The sequence below is a fragment of the Haliotis rufescens genome, unplaced genomic scaffold (genome assembly GCF_023055435.1).
Source record: "Haliotis rufescens isolate VD_foot unplaced genomic scaffold, xgHalRufe1.0.p SCAF_4, whole genome shotgun sequence".
Lineage (NCBI taxonomy): Eukaryota > Metazoa > Mollusca > Gastropoda > Lepetellida > Haliotidae > Haliotis > Haliotis rufescens.
The window spans coordinates 11904571-11922364 of NW_025964112.1; the positions used below are offsets into that span (position 1 = coordinate 11904571).

The 17794-nt window shown below is 40.4% G+C and overlaps 2 protein-coding genes across 2 annotated transcripts in view; one reads left to right on the forward strand and one right to left on the reverse strand.

Moving 5' to 3' along the window:
• The window catches only part of LOC124112281 (cardioacceleratory peptide receptor-like), a 124205-nt gene extending 114615 nt beyond the window's left edge, over positions 1–9590 (forward strand). Inside the window, exon 10 of the mRNA XM_048382643.1 lies at positions 7676–9590. Coding sequence (XP_048238600.1) covers positions 7676–7964 — 289 coding nt within the window. The 3' untranslated portion in view covers positions 7965–9590. The remainder of the gene's footprint in view (positions 1–7675) is intronic.
• Positions 9591–14124: 4534 nt separating this feature from the next.
• Positions 14125–17794, reverse strand: part of LOC124112279 (acetylcholinesterase-like) — a 34027-nt gene continuing 30357 nt past the window's right edge. Inside the window, exon 6 of the mRNA XM_046472310.2 lies at positions 14125–14960. Within this exon, the coding sequence (XP_046328266.2) occupies positions 14199–14960 (762 nt within the window). The 3' untranslated portion in view covers positions 14125–14198. The remainder of the gene's footprint in view (positions 14961–17794) is intronic.

Below are 17794 nucleotides of genomic sequence, written 5' to 3' on the forward strand. Positions count from 1 at the left end.
TTAAGCCCTTACTTACTTACTTATATTGGAGATTTAACGTGCAAGCAGCAAGCCTATGCCGCACACGGGGTTTGTTAAGCCCTCAGCATTATATCATTTATGCCATAGGAAGACAATAAATTCCATAGCTTTGCTTGATTTACATAATCAAAAGACTTTTTAAAATCATCAAAAGCTACATACCGTTTCTCCTCCTCACAGAGACAGTTTTTAACAATTGCGCATAAGGTAAAAATATGATCCATAGTCGAGTAACCTTGGCGAAAACCTCCTTGCTTTTTCGAAACTTTACTCATAACACCTGCCTATTTTGTAAGTCTGTCATTTAATACACACGTATAAATCTTTCCTTGCGAACTTAGTCATGACATTCTTCTGTAATTATCGGGATAATGTGTGTCACCTTTTTTATGCAACGGGATAATGATTGCCTTAGTCCATAAGTCCGGAAAACACCCACTGTTAAATATCTTGTTGAACAAAGAAAGTAGGAAGGGAATTATAAATGGTTCCGAAGACTTAATCATTTCAATGAGCACATTTTCAGTTCCAGGTGATTTTCCATTTTTTTAATTGCGTAATAGCGTTATGTATTTCTTCGCTGGCTCTCACGTTTCCAATATCTACAGGTACTCTTTAATTTGTTTCTCAACTAAATATTGCAATCTGCTTGTAGTTCTCTTGCAATTTTTGAAATGTATCAAACTACCTATAGCTTCCCTCTTAGTTTTGTGACAATCCGGTCCATAAAAATCAAACTTTTTGGGATTAATAACAACATTCTTTTCTAACATTCCGCTGATACAACTAACAAACATTTCTCAGGCTTCGTTAACATCTCTTTCTATAACATTTATAAGGTCTGTTTTAGGGCAATCATGTTGGTTATAAAAGTGTCAGCATGCGACGTATTCCCTCCATACATGTACTCGACAGGACACGGAATATGTTTACTGGTTAAGAGCCAACTAAAATGAGGTCAAAATGTGTATTATGACAACCCGAAGGTACGGGACGCTCATGCTATCAACAACCGGTTTGCCTGGTGTTGTTTTAAAGGCGCTTGATGTGGCTGGACTATTACAGACTGCGGCGTAAAACAACACTTCCCGTATCACCCCAGATGATAGTACTGTGAATTCACTTGGTTTTTGTATTCAGTGTTGGGGGCACGGGTGGCCCAGTCGCCATTTGCTGTGCCGAGTAAGACGTTTATGATTGCGGGCTCGATTTCCGGTTCGCCCCCATAATGTTTCTAGGTTTGTCAGCATCATACCCGTGCTCGTGGGTTTCTCCGATGTGGTAAACGTCTAAGAACTGCATCACTTGGGGCTTGCCTCCCGCATTAAGCTGACAATGCGTAATATAACTGGAATACTTTTAAATGCGGCGATAAACCACTCACTTATATTCAATGTATGACGTCGTTTCGACGTACTTTATTAAATTTTGTCAGTCACGCACAAAAAACGCTTCGCTTATGCAAGTGCCCATGCGGGATGTTGCTGCTGTGACAGCATGCGATCAAACGCTTGGCTTTAACACTAACTCATTGATCATCATTGTGCGTATTGATTTGCTTTGAACTCACAGTGTCAGGGTAATTGCATGCAAATCAGTTGTACAGAATTTAATTTCAGAGCTTTTTTACATTTACAGAGGTTGTCGCGGCGGATCTATCAACAGTCACTCCCAAAGCCGGTAAAGATAGTTCTACATGCCCTGCTTCACCATCTCAGTATCAGTACCGTTAGGATCTGTTACAACATCTCCGTCTCCGCCCCACAACCACCCCCTCCCAATAACCGCACCCCACTCCATCCCGACCCATCCCATCCTATGTAAATGTATCATATACTATGTGAAAATAGAAACACACCAATCAAACGTCTATAGTTTTCTTTGGATAATTTACCCGTGAAGATCCGGGGTAGAATAGGTCTTCAGCAACCCATGCTTGCCGTAAAAGGCGACTATGCTTGTCGTAAAAGGCGACTAACGGGAAAAGGTGTTCAGGCTCGGTGACTTGGTTGATGCATGTCATCGATCCCAATTGCGTGGATCGAGGCTCATGATATTAATCACTGGATTGACTGGTCCAGACTCGATTATTTACAGACCGCCGTCATATAGCTGGAATATTGCTGAGTGCGGCGTTAAACAACAAACCAACCAACCAACTTTGGATAATTATGTTATGGATTACTATATCTTTATAGATACGAATTCAACAATTTGTCTTGACATTTGTTAAAAATGTTCACCGTTTACGATACTTCCAGTTGAATGAATTTATTCATAACAAATTATATTTTATTATATTTTTCATTGAAATATGCAAGGTCATCTGTGTCCGTTTAACATGTATCTTTAAAGAAGCACGGACATTTGACGGAACAAATTAATTTAAATTCTATCTAGAAAATGTAAAATAAATGAGTTAAAACTATGTTACCTATAGTCCAGTCTTTTTATGAATACGTTTCAAATATTCTATAAGAAAAGAAAAAAAAGCATTCACATTTAATAAATGTAAAAAGCAGGAATATTATTTATCTATAATATTATAGAGTTGTTCAGCATATAATACGAAAGCATTGAACAAGGGGTCATGGAAGATAATTTTATTCAGTAAATAGCTTTGTTGTGGAAAGTACATTTACTGATTACACAGTTATTGTCAATGTCCACTCAGAGGGAACCTATTTTGTCTTTGAATGTTATATGGAGCGTATTATCCCTGGGGGGGGGGGGGGGGGGGGGGCGGTCGGGTAGCCTAGTGGTTAAAGCGCTCGCTCGTCACGCCAAAGACCCGGGTTCAATTCCCGACATGGGTACAATGTGTGAAGCCCATCTGTGGTGTCCCCCGCCGTGATATTGCTGGAATATTGCTAAAAGCGGCGTAAAACCATACTCACTCACTCACTCATCCCTGGGAGCAGTATGTAGTTATGATGCACGACATGAAACACCCCTTAGACAATAGCCTTCTACAATAATCAGGAAGTCTTATCCATCTCTGCAGGATGCTTATATATTAAATAACCAAATACAATTCTTCCTTCAACATTTTGGACAGAATGCCTGTAAAATAACTCACCCTTTGGTTTGGTTTGGTTTGTTGTTTAACGCCGCACTCAGCAATATTCCAGCTATGTGACGGCGGTCTGTAAATAATCGAGTCTGGACCAGACAATCCAGTGATTGACAACATGAGCATCGATCCACGCAATTGGGACCGATGACATGCATCAACCAAGTCACCGAGCCTGACCACCCGATCCCGTTAGTCGCCTTTTACGACAAGCATAGTCGCCTTTTACGGCAAGCATGGGTTGCTGAAGACTTATTCTAACCCGGATCTTCACGGGCCAACTCACCCTTTGAATCCTGACCCTTTGTATCTTACATCAGGAAATGTTATACTGAGTTAAGTTCGAAATAACAAGATTTCACATTTTAAGGATATTCATTAAAGTAAGAGTCATATGTTTTTCACTCTGATCTTAATTTGTAATTGATCAAAACGTAGTACAAGTACTCAAGATAGGTCCAACCCTGGTTTCCTAACTTATCAGCCGTATGACCAAAGTGTTAATACTTACGTAAACTTGACTTCCAAAGGAATAATCGTTTATTCAAGAATGTCCGTCGCTGCCCGGTTTCATGTTTTCTTGGATGTGTTTCTTTCAGAACTGTCGCCCAACGCACGTCGATCAATCCCGCCGAGCGCCGCCGGTACAGTAGCATATACGAGACCACCCATTTCGCTTCAGCGTCATATTGCGATGAATGTGTTATCAAGACATGGGATCTTTGTTATCATGATGAATATATTCTCAGATATTACCGATAGTTTAATTTGGCAGAAATACCAATAAATATTGTTCGAAGTCATATTTTTTAAAATATGTTCTAACGCCACGGAACAAGATATTTCGGGAAATGCAATTGCTCTCAAACTGCATTGAGACAAGCATTGAGACAAGCATTGAGACAAGCATTGAGACAAGCAGTACTTATTTGGACTTGTTTATAAAGCGTACATGACAAATTCATTACTTTCTGATGATGATATGTAACCATGGTAACAACTTCCTGTCCCAAGCCTCAGACGTCACGATGTGCATTGTTACGTGATCCCCTTTGGTGCGCACAAACTAAGCTAATGCGGTCTGCCCCTAGCTGTTGTATTGCCAACATGTATTGCCATTCCAGTGCCTGACATGGTCTCATTGTCATTCCAGTGTCTGACAGATTCTTACTCCAAAGTAAATTTAAAAGTCTTTTGTGGACAACCTTATCAAAATTTGCCACGCAATATTCACTATTGTCGATGGTACCAACAACTTGAAAATATCATTTATAAATTAATTCTGACAAGAGTCTTTCAAACATCATCAATTTGTCGTCATGTATGTCCTTATCCTCTTGTTACAGCATCCTCGGTAGTCCAGAGTATCATATTTCCATTTTAATTAGGATAAATACCCTGGAGCCATACGCCGGCAAGCTTTTCGAAAGTGATATGAAGTTTTCCATCTATCTGTTCACAGGATTGATTGGACGACATGACTCAAAACGAGGCTATGGCAGCGAATTGGTCAAGGGAATGTATTATAATAGAATGGAGATATAATACACAAGATATGATATTGCAGGTCGCAACTGATTACAACTAACGCCTAGCAAAATCCATGATACAATAATATTCATCACTTATTGGAATCTCTGTTAGAATTGTTGCACCGACATAGACATAATTATACGAAATAATCTTGTCAAGTTCCCACGAAAGGTATGATGTAATCAATTGCGACCATTGTATAAATAATGAACATTGCGTAGAAAAAGGTAGTGACAGCAAGAGCGCTTGGTACACCATGTCTTCTATCGTTCATAAACGTAGAAATATATGTTTCGTGATTTGAAACATCTGCATCAGTAGAATCGCCTGATTGGCATACATCAGTAGCATCTCGTCATTGGCATACATCAGTAGCATCTCCTGATTGGCATACATCAGCAGCATCTCCTCATTGGCATACATCCGTAGCATCTATTCATTGGCATACATCCGTAGCATTTCCTCATTGGCATACATCCGTAGCATCTCCTGATTGGCATACATCAGCAGCATCTCCTCATTGGCATACATCAGTAGCATCTCCTGATTGGCATACATCCGTAGCATTTCCTCATTGGCATACATCAGCAGCATCTCCTCATTGGCATACATCAGTAGCATCTCCTCATTGGCATACATCAGTAGCATCTCCTGATTGGCATACATCCGTAGCATTTCCTCATTGGCATACATCAGCAGCATCTCCTCATTGGCATACAACAGTAGCATCTCCTCATTGGCATACATCAGTAGCATCTCCTCATTGGCATACATCAGTAGCATCTCCTGATTGGCATACATCCGTAGCATTTCCTCATTGGCATACATCAGCAGCATCTCCTCATTGGCATAAATCCGTAGCATCTCCTCATTGGCATACATCAGTAGCATCTCCTGATTGTATTGCCCGTGATAAAATTGCGCCTATGGTAAATATAAGCATATGCTTTCTGCTCATATATTTGCTTGATGTCGTGAATTGAACTGTGGATGATGCGTACACTAGCATTCGTTTCAGGTGACCATACAAAAGTAAAACCCCAACTGGTTTAGCGCAAAAACATTTGAAAAAAGCAAGTGTAGCTTTTTTTCCTGTATTTGAGGACGTTTTGAAATTCTAACATCATACAGAAGGCAGAAAGTGATGTCAAAACAAGAAAGCAACAAGATATGAAAAATATAAACGTTCAAAAATCTTCGTGAAGTCGAAAACAGCTTATACGTCATTGTTCTTGATCACACAAGTAGAGATTGCTAGAGAGCATCAATCGTTCCCCGACATATACTGTCATATGCAGAGGAAGGAAGTGTTAGCAATTGGAGGAGATGATTACTGTTAAGTGCAAATTGGTTGTTATTAATGTAGTTATCTTTGGAAAGCACAATGACAGAAAAAAATGTCTTTAATTGGTCATTACAAGAAAAGCCAAGGCATAAAAACACATAACTCTGCCTGTCAGGCAGATAATATAAAAACCGATCATATAAAATATTATTGATTATGAGTCCTATAGAGATAACAGAACAAATGTCATTATTAAACATGCTTTGGCAGCAAGTATCAATGTTTCTGGTCAAATTGTTGCCTGGGTTAAATAAAACAAACTTTTGAACTAGCTAACACAAATACACTGTATATAGATAACACAAGAAATGTCATTATTAAACATGCTTTGGCAACAAGTATCAATGTTTCTGGTCAAAATGTTGCCTGGGTTAAATAAAACAAACTTTTGAAATAGTAAACTAAACACAAATACATTGTATATAGATAACACAACAAATGTCATTATTAAACATGCTTTGGCAACAAGTATCAATGTTTCTGGTCAAAATGTTGCCCGGGTTTAATAAAACAAACTTTTGAAATAGTAAACACAAATGCATTGTAAATGCAATGAATCCACTGTAAATAAACTACAGTCCAAATGTAAAAGAATTTTCGCGGATTCATTAGGGATTCCCATTTACCCAACAGCAAGTTAAGAATATAGAGGTTGGTCAAGTCGTCTATAAATATTGAGAATTATATAACATATCGTAAAAACAAAGCTCACAGGTCACATTTCTCAAAACTTCGTTTAAGTAATCACAAACTAAAAATTGAAACTGGTAGATATACAAAAACACAAACCCCATTGGATCAAAGTGAAACATGTGATGTCTTAGAAGATGAGTTACATTATGCACTGTCAAACAAGAAAGAGAATCACAAATAATACCCAATCATGATAAAGAATTTGGTACACTCTGTTAAAAGAAACAATTCATCATATCTTTCAAACTGTTATCCAGAGAGAATTTCCAAGATCTGTTATCATATCTACAATGATAAACTTGTATAAAATTCCTCGTATGTACAACAAAACTACTGTTTTGCTCATTCTCAAATCTGTCAAAACTTTAACCCATGCAGAACCGTAAACCGCCGTATGAAACGGTATGAATCATACATTACATACAGTGAACTATTTGAAACAATACTGTGCTCAACTATGCACAGCAAGCACGATCCATCTGATTATGAAGACAACTTATTACAAAATTCTCATATCAAACCAGATGTTTCAGATGTGTTTAGACCGGTCAACTTTAGCGAAAGGAGATATATTTCCCCTAAACATTTTTAGCTCTTTTAAAAACAAAATGAACAAATTGCATGGATTAACTACATTAAGAAACATGACTAAGCGACAAAATGTGACAGGCGATTGGTTAAAACATGTCCGGATTAAGTCACTCTCACTTCATTTTAAAAAACTCCAATTTTTTAGAGAAACCAAAATGGCGCTCCAGATCAGTCAAAATTATACGAACCCTTATTGTTCCCAGTAGAGACCGAAACACGCAGGCTACAACAGAAAAAGTTACATAGAGCCATAATTTCCAGTGATGATCAAGAATATATTTATTTACACATGCATGTGAACATCGTATAAACAACATGTCGACAGCAACGTCCTCCTAATCTTCACGAAGGCTTACAACCAGTTTCAGAGTCAGACGTAATACTGTATTTTAAAGACATTGGATTTCTGTTCATTTCAGGAGAATACCTGTTTTCAACTGCCTTGCCAAAGCCTTCTGTAGATGTAAAACACCAAAGAAGAGTCCGGTGACTCGGGTGATGGGTCATCCCACTTCCTTGACCGACCAGACATGTTGTACGACGGATAATCAGTCATTCAAACGCTGCACCGAAGCCAAGGGTCCCTGCCTCGCACACAGGCGGCCCTCAGGGCTTCCCATTGTCAGGAAGACCTTGACACCAAAGGAGACTTTGTTACTGAAGAACGTCACAGAAATCAAAATGAAGTCTTTGAAATCTAAGACATGAAATATGTAGTGGTTATAACTGAAGTCAGTACCACTTGAACAAGACATTGTGCAATGAAGTGGTCCAACACGATGCTAAGGACATGTCGGAGAAACATTGCAAGTGCGATTGGACCTTTGTATATGGATTCTTAAACTTGTAAACACGTTATCTGGTGTATTGACAGCCCCTTGGCCTATTGTAACTAACATTAACGTGTTGAACAATTTGTTCAAGAGTTTATGTTGGATGGTATTGGGTGGTGTTGAGAAGGTGGAACACGTGTTCTCAGCTTATAAGCCTACTGCTTTCAACTGTTACAATACTACTTTATGTATGATATCATCTTGCTTGGAACTGTCAGGTGCTGCGATGGACGTTATTTAACAAGACAAGCATCGGTGATTGTGAATACACTTAGCTTCGATTGCACGTGGATGTTGTGCATTCCCGCATAAAAGACCATGAACTTCAGCCAGACATTTTGGATGTAATTAAGAAGGCAGAAACGTGGGAGTCAGATGTCATAGAAGACACGGAATCTTTGATCTGTGAACCTTTCATCTGCCTTTGATTTCATACAAAAGAAACAACTCAAAGTGGAAACTCTAATTTAATACACGATTTGCCTTTTTGTTATGAAACAGTGAGTTTATTACGGGTTGCAATGTGAAACTGGTTTGTTATAAAAACGCAATGTGAAGTTCTTAGAAGGAACATTTGTTTGTGTGTAGTTTTATCAGCAATGACCTAATAATAATGTTGGACACATTTTTAGAGGTGACGCCATGAAGCAAGTTTTACTGTTTCAGCTGTAAATTGCTCAAGTTGCAAAAATTGAATCACACAAAGAGTGTGTGGCCATACGATATATACTAGTATTCCAGCGTATAACTAGCGAAGCTTACACTGTGGATATTCCATCGGACCATATTGGACTAGATGACCCAAGTGTGTATTGTTGAATGTTGTTCCAGTAAATACTGGAGATGTGATAGTATTCCCGCACACTATACTTCATACTATTCTTCACGCTGGCACATTGAAAGGATATTTGTGAATCAAACTGTTTCTGTATAAATGTCTATGTTTTGATGTGGGTAACCAGTGGACGAATGCGTCACAGTTCTCTGTGGGGAGTTGTGTCCCTTTACAGGACCAGGATCAGATTGTTGTAGATTGGAGTTCAAAAGGAAGTTTTCCTTGTCAAAACCAAGAACTAACAATCAAAGACCATAGTTTATTTGGGGAACCCGATTCCAGGTCAAAATAGGTCCTCAGTACTCCCCGTCTAGCGCCATCTGATGCTGGTGGGTACTTGTTCATCCCTTGCTTGACCTAGATTATTTATGAAAAATATACACACACCTGTCCAAACATCAAAGCGACTCTTATTGACAAGCGTAAAAGTTATTATGTGAATATAATTTGTTGTGATGAAATATGATTAACTAAACACTTCGACTTAAATCATTGCAGGTCGAGCTTTTGCTTTATTTTGATAATGTGGTCACGTATGGACAGGACTTGAAGTCTAAGGAGGCAGGGTGGCATAATAATGAACGATAGGATAGCGTCCAGTTTGTGTCCGCGTGGGGCACGGGTGGCCCAGTCGTCTGGGGCGCCGCGATTCGCTGTGCAGATCTGTGTCCCTTGGGCACTCCAGAAACCTATGATTGTGGGTTCGAATCCCGGTTCGCCCCGATTATGTTTCTAGGTTTGTCAGCACCATACCCGAGCTCGTGGGTTTCACCGAATTGGTAATCGTCTAAGACATGCATCACTTCGGGCTTTCCTCCCACATTAGCTGACACGCCGTGATATAACTAAAATAATGTTAAAAGCGGCCTTAAACCCAACTCACTCACTTAGTGTCCGCTCTTCTGCAGTTCGAAACTGCACCCTCATTAAAATATTTGTTTGTCAGTTCAATAACCGGTGTTATAAGCGTCTTCATCATGAATCAGTCTCGCTTGTCACCTTGAACTTCATCCCACATGAAGCTGACACGCCGTGAACTGTTTATGCAAACTAACTGCAATGGTACGCACAGTCATTATAGACTTCCAATGTTAAATTTAGACTGCACCAGATCATACCGGTTGACACGATAGGAACTTAGAAAATGGTTTCTATGCAAAAATGAGTAGATACACTCCTCAGGGGTCTTTAACAGATGATTGTATAAGATGTCATTCCTCTCGGAGAGTTCTCATCGGCTACATGTATATAAACTGTGGGGTGTGGGGGAGGGGGGGGGGGGGGGGGGGGGGGGAGGGGGCGTATACCGAGTGTGTTTTTATGTAAATGAAAATTGAAATAACTCATCCCTGTAACGGTTTGGTAAATGTACTCTGTGATCGTAATTTGTGTAAAATCAAACAGGTCCAATGAAGACGGGGTTAAGAAATGAATTCTACCCCTACCATGTTTGAGACCCGTGAAGATTCCGGGGTAGAATAGGACTTCAGCAACCCATGCTTGCCGTAAAATGCGACTATGCTTGTCGTAAAAGGCGACTAACTGGATCGGGTGGTCAGACTCGCTGACTTGGTTGATGCATGTCATCGATCCCAATTGCGTGGATTGATGCTCATGATGTCAATCACTGGATTGTGTGGTCCAGACTCGATTATTTACAGACCGCCGTCATATAGCTGGAATATTGCTGAGTGCGGCGTTCAACAACAAACCAACCAACCAACCAACCAACTACCATGTTTGAAAACGTGTGCCGAAAAAAACCCAACTTATTGATGCTCATAGATAAGATAGTAGTTGTGTAAATGTGCCAAAATGTTATGTTTTATTTGTAAAAGTTTCAAATCCAAAATAGTTTAAAAATAAAACCACGAAGAAGTATTCTTTGAATGTTGACTAAGGGATAGTACAGGGGATTTTTCCTCCGGTATTAAAATGTCCTCAAATTGAAGGCATTTATTTCAGGTTTACATAACACAGCGGAAGGATTTTAATAATACAATGGCGACTGCTTATGTCACACATTTTGCGATTGATAATGTACCGATATGCATGGATTGGTATGTCTGTGTTTGTCAAACCGTATTGACGTTATCTGTTTTAAAGGTTTGTCATTTATTTTATTTCATCTAAGTTTACAAACTTGTAGTCATGTGCGAGGATATGTTTGGTATTGTGAAGATTATTGTTTTAAAGACGAAATACATTACGATCTCCAAACGAAAGACTCAATATTTTGTAATTATACTCATGGCTTGAACAGTGTTCAATTCAATGAAAAATAGTACAGCAATTCACGTAAACCAGGTACTCATTTCGTTCTGAGGCAATTAGAGAATCCTCATTCCGGTGTCAATCTGTGTGTGGTAAATGTTTGAATTCCTTTGGAATGTAAATTTCGAGTTTGCTCAATGCATATCAATGAAGTCAAAATTCATACCCGTGTGTCTGCCGCATGAAAGAAAAAACATTAACGATAATGAAATTGACAAACATTTTCACTGCGCGGGACTTTGCCACCGATGGGTCAGGATACGTGCACCTTTACACGAACAGCTGGCATCAATAGTATTGGTCATGAGTCATAAAACATGCCAATGATGCCGGAATTGTACAATGGACTGTGCTTTAAGATGAGATTTCTTATGTTTATGTAATTGGTTTTCTCGCTTGTATTAAAATTTAATCACTGGTGTGTCTTGTCCAGATGCGACACTCATGAATCAGTACAAATAACACCAGCTGTTTGCAAACGTTTGAGCAAGTCTGAAGGTGAAGTATGACCACCAATGTCTTTATGCTGCTGTCGCTACGCTAACTCTAAGACAAGTGTAGTCGTAACACTCTTGGATAAGAGTTGTCGTAACTCTTACTCTGAGAAAGGAGTGGTCATAACACTTTGAGATTAGAGTAGTCGTAAGACATGCTCTTGGATAGGAGCTGTCATAACTCTCTTAGGAGTAGTCGTAAAACTTGCTAGGCGTGGTCCTGACACTCTGAGATAGGAGTAGTCCTGACTCACTTAGATAGGAGTAGTTCTGACTCACTTAGATAGGAGTTGTCCTGACTCACTGAGATAGGACTAGTCCCGACTCACTGAGATAGGAGTAGTCCTGACTCACTGAGATAGGAGTAGTCCTGACTCACTGAGATAGGAGTAGTTCTGACTCACTGAGATAGGAGTAGTTCTGACTCACTGAGATAGGAGTAGTCCTGACTCACTGAGATAGGAGAAGTTCTGACTCACTGAGATAGGAGCAGTTCTGACTCACTGAGATAGGAGTAGTCCTGACTCACTGAGATAGGAGTAGTTCTGACTCTCTGAGATTGGAGTAGTTCTGACTCTCTGAGATAGGAGTAGTTCTGACTCACTGAGATAGGAGTATTCCCGACTCACTGAGATAGGAGTAGTCCTGACTCTCTGAGAAAGGAGTGGTCCTGACCCACTGAGATAGGAGTAGTCCTGACTCACTGAGATAGGAGTATTCCCGACTCACTGAGATAGGAGTAGTCCTGACTCACTGAGATAGGAGTATTCCCGACTCACTGAGATAGGAGTAGTCCTGACTCACTGAGATAGGAGTAGCCCTGACTCACTGAGATAGGAGTAGTCCTGACTCACTGAGATAGGAGTGGTCCTGATTCACTGAGATAGGAGTAGCCCTGACTCACTGAGAAAGGAGTAGTCCTGACTCACTGAGATAGGAGTAGTCCTGACTCACTGAGATAGGAGTAGTCCCGACTCACTGAGATAGGAGTATTCCCGACTCACTGAGATAGGAGTAGTCCTGACTCACTGAGATAGGAGTAGCCCTGACTCACTGAGATAGGAGTAGTCCTGACTCACTGAGATAGGAGTGGTCCTGATTCACTGAGATAGGAGTAGCCCTGACTCACTGAGATCGGAGTAGTCCTGACTCACTGAGATAGGAGTAGCCCTGACTCACTGAGATAGGAGTAGTCCTGACTCACTGAGATAGGAGTAGCCCTGACTCACTGAGATAGGAGTAGTCCTGACTCACTGAGATAGGAGTAGTTCTGACTCTCTGAGATAGGAGTAGTTCTGACACTCTGAGATAGGAGTCTTCCCGACTCACTGAGATAGGAGTAGTTCTGACTCTCTGAGATAGGAGTAGTTCTGACTCTCTAAGATAGGAGTAGTTCTGACTCACTGAGATAGGAGTAGTTCTGACTCTCTGACATAGGAGTAGCCGTAACACTAACTCCAAGATAGGAGTAGTCATAACACTTTGGGATAAGAGTAGTCGAAACATTTTGATCGTTTTCAAAGCTAAGGTCGGATAGAGTAACGACGTCTTGTAAACCTGTCTCTGTATAAGTGTTGTAGTATAATAAGTAATTCAGTGATTTGTACAGGAACATACCTAAAAGAATGCACTATTTTGTTAATATTTGTATGAAACTTTACGTGTCAATAAATTATTGTCAAAGTTTTTTATTTTTCTTATCTCGCTATTTCATCCAATCTGACGTGAATCCTCTCGTGTTTGTTCCCAATCACAAAGCTGAAGATTTATGTGACTTCTCAGTATGCGACATGGAGGAAACAACCGTGTTATACTTGCTGTCTGACACATAATAAGAGTTTTCATCTTTGTTATTCTGCTATCCAGGGACTTCAAGTGCTCTCAGAGCTTGATACTGTTCAATTCATCAATTCAAAGTTGCTTTGTTTGACAAGCATTAGTAGCTGAGGATCAATCCAAACTCGGAAGCCCCTTAAATCGGATGGTAAGGTTCGGTGACTTGGGTAATAGTGTGCCAGCATGCCCCAACGGTGTTGGTTATCATTATGTCCATTATATCAACCGCTGGTCTGTCTGGTCCAGCCTCGGTTATGTGCAGGCAGCCGTGCTATGGCTTGAACAACAACAACAACAACAACAACAACAACAGACGTTTTAGTGTCGGAGACATGCTTGCACAGGACGTCATGCAGAGTTTCGCACGAAGTAATAGATCCTTTGTCTGATGTCACCTATAATACGGAGAGGTTTGTGTTTAAACTGGTGTAAGACCTCACTCACTCACTCACTCACTCACTCACTCATTCACTGTATTGTCCAATTGTGTTAATCTCCATTGCAAGAGTACAATGGATGAACGTCAATGTTTCGTATTTGATAGGCATGAAATATGAATTAAAGCAAAAGCAGACTAATTCATATGGTGAGTAACATTCGTTTATTTGAAATCCATAGTATTACTAAAATGGGTTCAAAACCTTTAACATCACTTGTGACTGTTCTGCTATCAACGTGGATTAAAACCAAGAAAATGTTCCAATATGGAACATTTAAGCGAACCAGCTGGGTCTGATTTCATATATGTGCTGCCTGCCTTAAGGAGAAGAAACTTCTGTTGCCTAGTCTTGAACGATGTCCACGTAAGAAGTGATGAGTCTTCGCTCCAAGGACGCCCGTCTCTGGCAAAGTTGTTCCAGTACTGAATGACGTCATCAGAGAGACTCATCTGTTCGTGAGGCAGAGTGCGATTCAGCAGACCGAAAGTACCGAACACCGTCGGCAGTTCGACTCCGTGACAGACATAATCATTACAGATGTTGCCGTCACCCCATATGTTGTACGGGAACTTCTGGTCGAAGACGTAGCTGTAAACCACTGCATCCCTTGACATACGTTTTGCAACGGATTGACCAACACATCTGAACAAGTAGTCAGTGCCGATTTCAGCTAGGACGTAACGTTTGTCATCATCTCCGTCTACATCATAGACTAGGCTTAGAAGCTCCGGCGACAGGATAGGACTGATCTTGTGAAGAAGATCTCGAAGCTCATGTGTGGATAGAGGAGATGGGCTCATACTGTATACATACCCCATAGCTTCATCTTGGACAGTTCCGATGATGGTGTCCATCTTCTTATGAAGACCTCGTGAGAAGATATTGTACAGGTGGTCCATCACCAGACCTTTATCAATGACAGGCCCCCAGAATTCGAAGGGCATTAGGAAGGGAGCATCGGGAAGTTCCACCTCGTGCTGTAGTTTAAGGATGTCATCAGCATCAGCCTCCCTATAGCAGGTGAGGTTACCCACAGTACACCCCATAAAGGTGGCGAGTTGAGCTTCTTGGCTTTCCCCTTGAGCTGCGGTTCTGAAGGGCAGGGTGAAGGGACAACTCTGGAGGATGGCGCGATTAAAGTACTGACTGGCGGAGGGGACGCTCATCAGAAGAGCAGTAGACTGGGCCCCAGCACTCTGGCCGTAGAGGGTCATCTGTAGAGACATTTTGTGCATTTAAAATTACTTTCACATTTTCAAAAAATCGTACAACATCCAAGGTTTGTCAACATCATCGATTAACATATGACATCCACATTTTGGCTACACAGTCAGAGACAATTGCATTGGGATACAGTTTTCATTTGTTGTCCGAGACTGAGATTTTACAACTTCAACTATAAAACAAAACACACTAAGTTAGCCAACGACAAACCGTGTTCAAGAAATTCCCATCGACACGATTAATTTACCTTTAAGAAATTCATAAATGTTTTTTACATAATAAATATATTTGCATAATAGAAATACACGAGAAAGATACGAGGGCATGGATGGCCCAACCTCGCTGTTTAAATGGCCCCCCTCAGCCAACAGGATTCGGTGGTCCTATCATCATCCTATCATCAGCTGCATTCTTGTGGGATAAATATCTTCAACCAGCGCGACTGCCTCCGTGGTCAAGCGGACTGAGCGTCTGCATGAAGAGCGGAAGGTAGGCGGTTCGATTCTCTGACCGTATCATATCAAAAGACGTTAAAAGATGGTATTTCACCCTTCCTGGCGCTCGGCCTTATGGGGGATAAAACAAGGACTGATCACTCATTAGGTGATACCCTATTCTAGCAGTCTATGATTGGGTGATACCCTATTCTAGCAGTCAATCATTGGGTGATACACTATTATAACAGTCAATCATTGGGTTATACACTATTATAACAGTCAATCATTGGGCTATACACTACTCGAGCAGTCAATTTTTGGACGATACACTACTCTAGCAGTCAATCAATGGGGGATACACTATTATAACAGTCAATCATTGATACACTATTATAACAGTCAATCATTGGGTTATACACTACTCAGGCAGTCAATCATTGAGTGATACCCTATTCTAGCAGTCAATCATTGGGTGATACACTTTTATAACAGTCAGTCATTGGGTTATGCACTGCTCTAGCAGTCAATCATTGGGGGATACACTACTCTAGCAGTCAATCATTGGGTGATACCCTATTCTAGCAGTCAATCATTGGGTTATACACTTATATAACAGTCAGTCATTGGGTTATACACTACTCTAGCAGTCAATCATTGGGTGATACCCTAGTCTAGCAGTAAATCATTGGTTAGAATAACGACTTAATTAGAAGCGTTTCTACCGACAGTCCGAAGAAACATCAGGGCGAGCATAGATCTTTATCACTAACATACATTCCTACTGAGTGATTTACCTCCGTTCTGTCTCCCCCAAAGTACTGAATGTTCGCATGGATCCATTGAAGAGCCTTGATCTGGTCTTTCAGTCCTAGATTTCTTGAGCCAAGAAAACCGAAGGCAGCTGCAACCATTTAAACTTTGTTTTCACAAAAGAAAAGGCGGCGTTAAATGAATAATTACATTCAGATGACGACTGGTCACCTTCGCACACAGTTATGCATTCATCTAACAATCAGAAATGTTTAATGCATATGACGGCGGTCTGTAAATGGTCGAGTCTTGACCAGACATTTCAGTGATTGACGTCAGTTTTAATTGATCAAACCTTTCGTGCAAATGGAAATTCACTTCTAATTGAACCAATCATTTCAGATGTGCATCCCGTGCATCTCCGATTCGCCTTGGTAATGATTCTTTGTTTGTAAGCAGCATATCTGTGACTCATCTGACACAGCACTGTGTACTGCCACCGTGTGCGTCCATCAACCCGTAGGGATGCCGGGTTAGAATTGCTCCCCAGGAACCAATGCTGGTCGTAACAAGGCGACCAAATAGATTTGGTGGCCAGGGTTTCATGTTACCTGTTTACCCACACGGCGTGGAATGTAGCTTACAATATCCTCAATCACAGGATTGTTTGGTCAAGACCCGATTATTTACATGACACCTTCAAATAGCTGGAATATTGCGGCGTTTAACAACAATATATATTATTCAAACATGGTATTCGTTTGTAACTGCTTATGTCACAAAGTTTTACAACTTATTGATAAATTGAGTGTGTTTGATCTTACTGAACTAGTATTTGCGACGTTAAACAAAAACTAACGTGCTTCCGATCTGTGCGGGTGGGAATAGTGCATCTTATAATGTTAACGCTACTCACCCAATCTGTAATTGATAGTTACAAGAATACATCCGCCCTTCTGGACAAAGGCCTCGCCGTCAAATAGCGGAGACCCCCCACTGTACGATGTGTAGTCGCCTCCATGCACAAACACCATCACACACCTGCCGGTTGGATGGCCCGTCGGCGTAAAGATGTTCAGAAACAAACAGTCCTCCGAGACCTTAAGGAGACATTGATTCAGTGTGTGTAGAGATTCATATATTTGAAGAATATTTTAGAAACCTATGATATAAAATGTTGAAAAATAATCATGGTGCCATTATGTTTGAAAAACTATGGAACTATCAGAGATGCAAATATTCAAAAGACAATTACGGCATAATATATTTGGAACCACTTAAAAAGAATACGTTGAGTTGAATGACTTGATTGTATTCAATAAATCTGTAGCGTTGACGACAGTAGGCAAGTAGTTAATGTATTCGCCCGTCTCGCTTAATACAGTTTTAAAACTGATATACGTCAAATAAGTTGA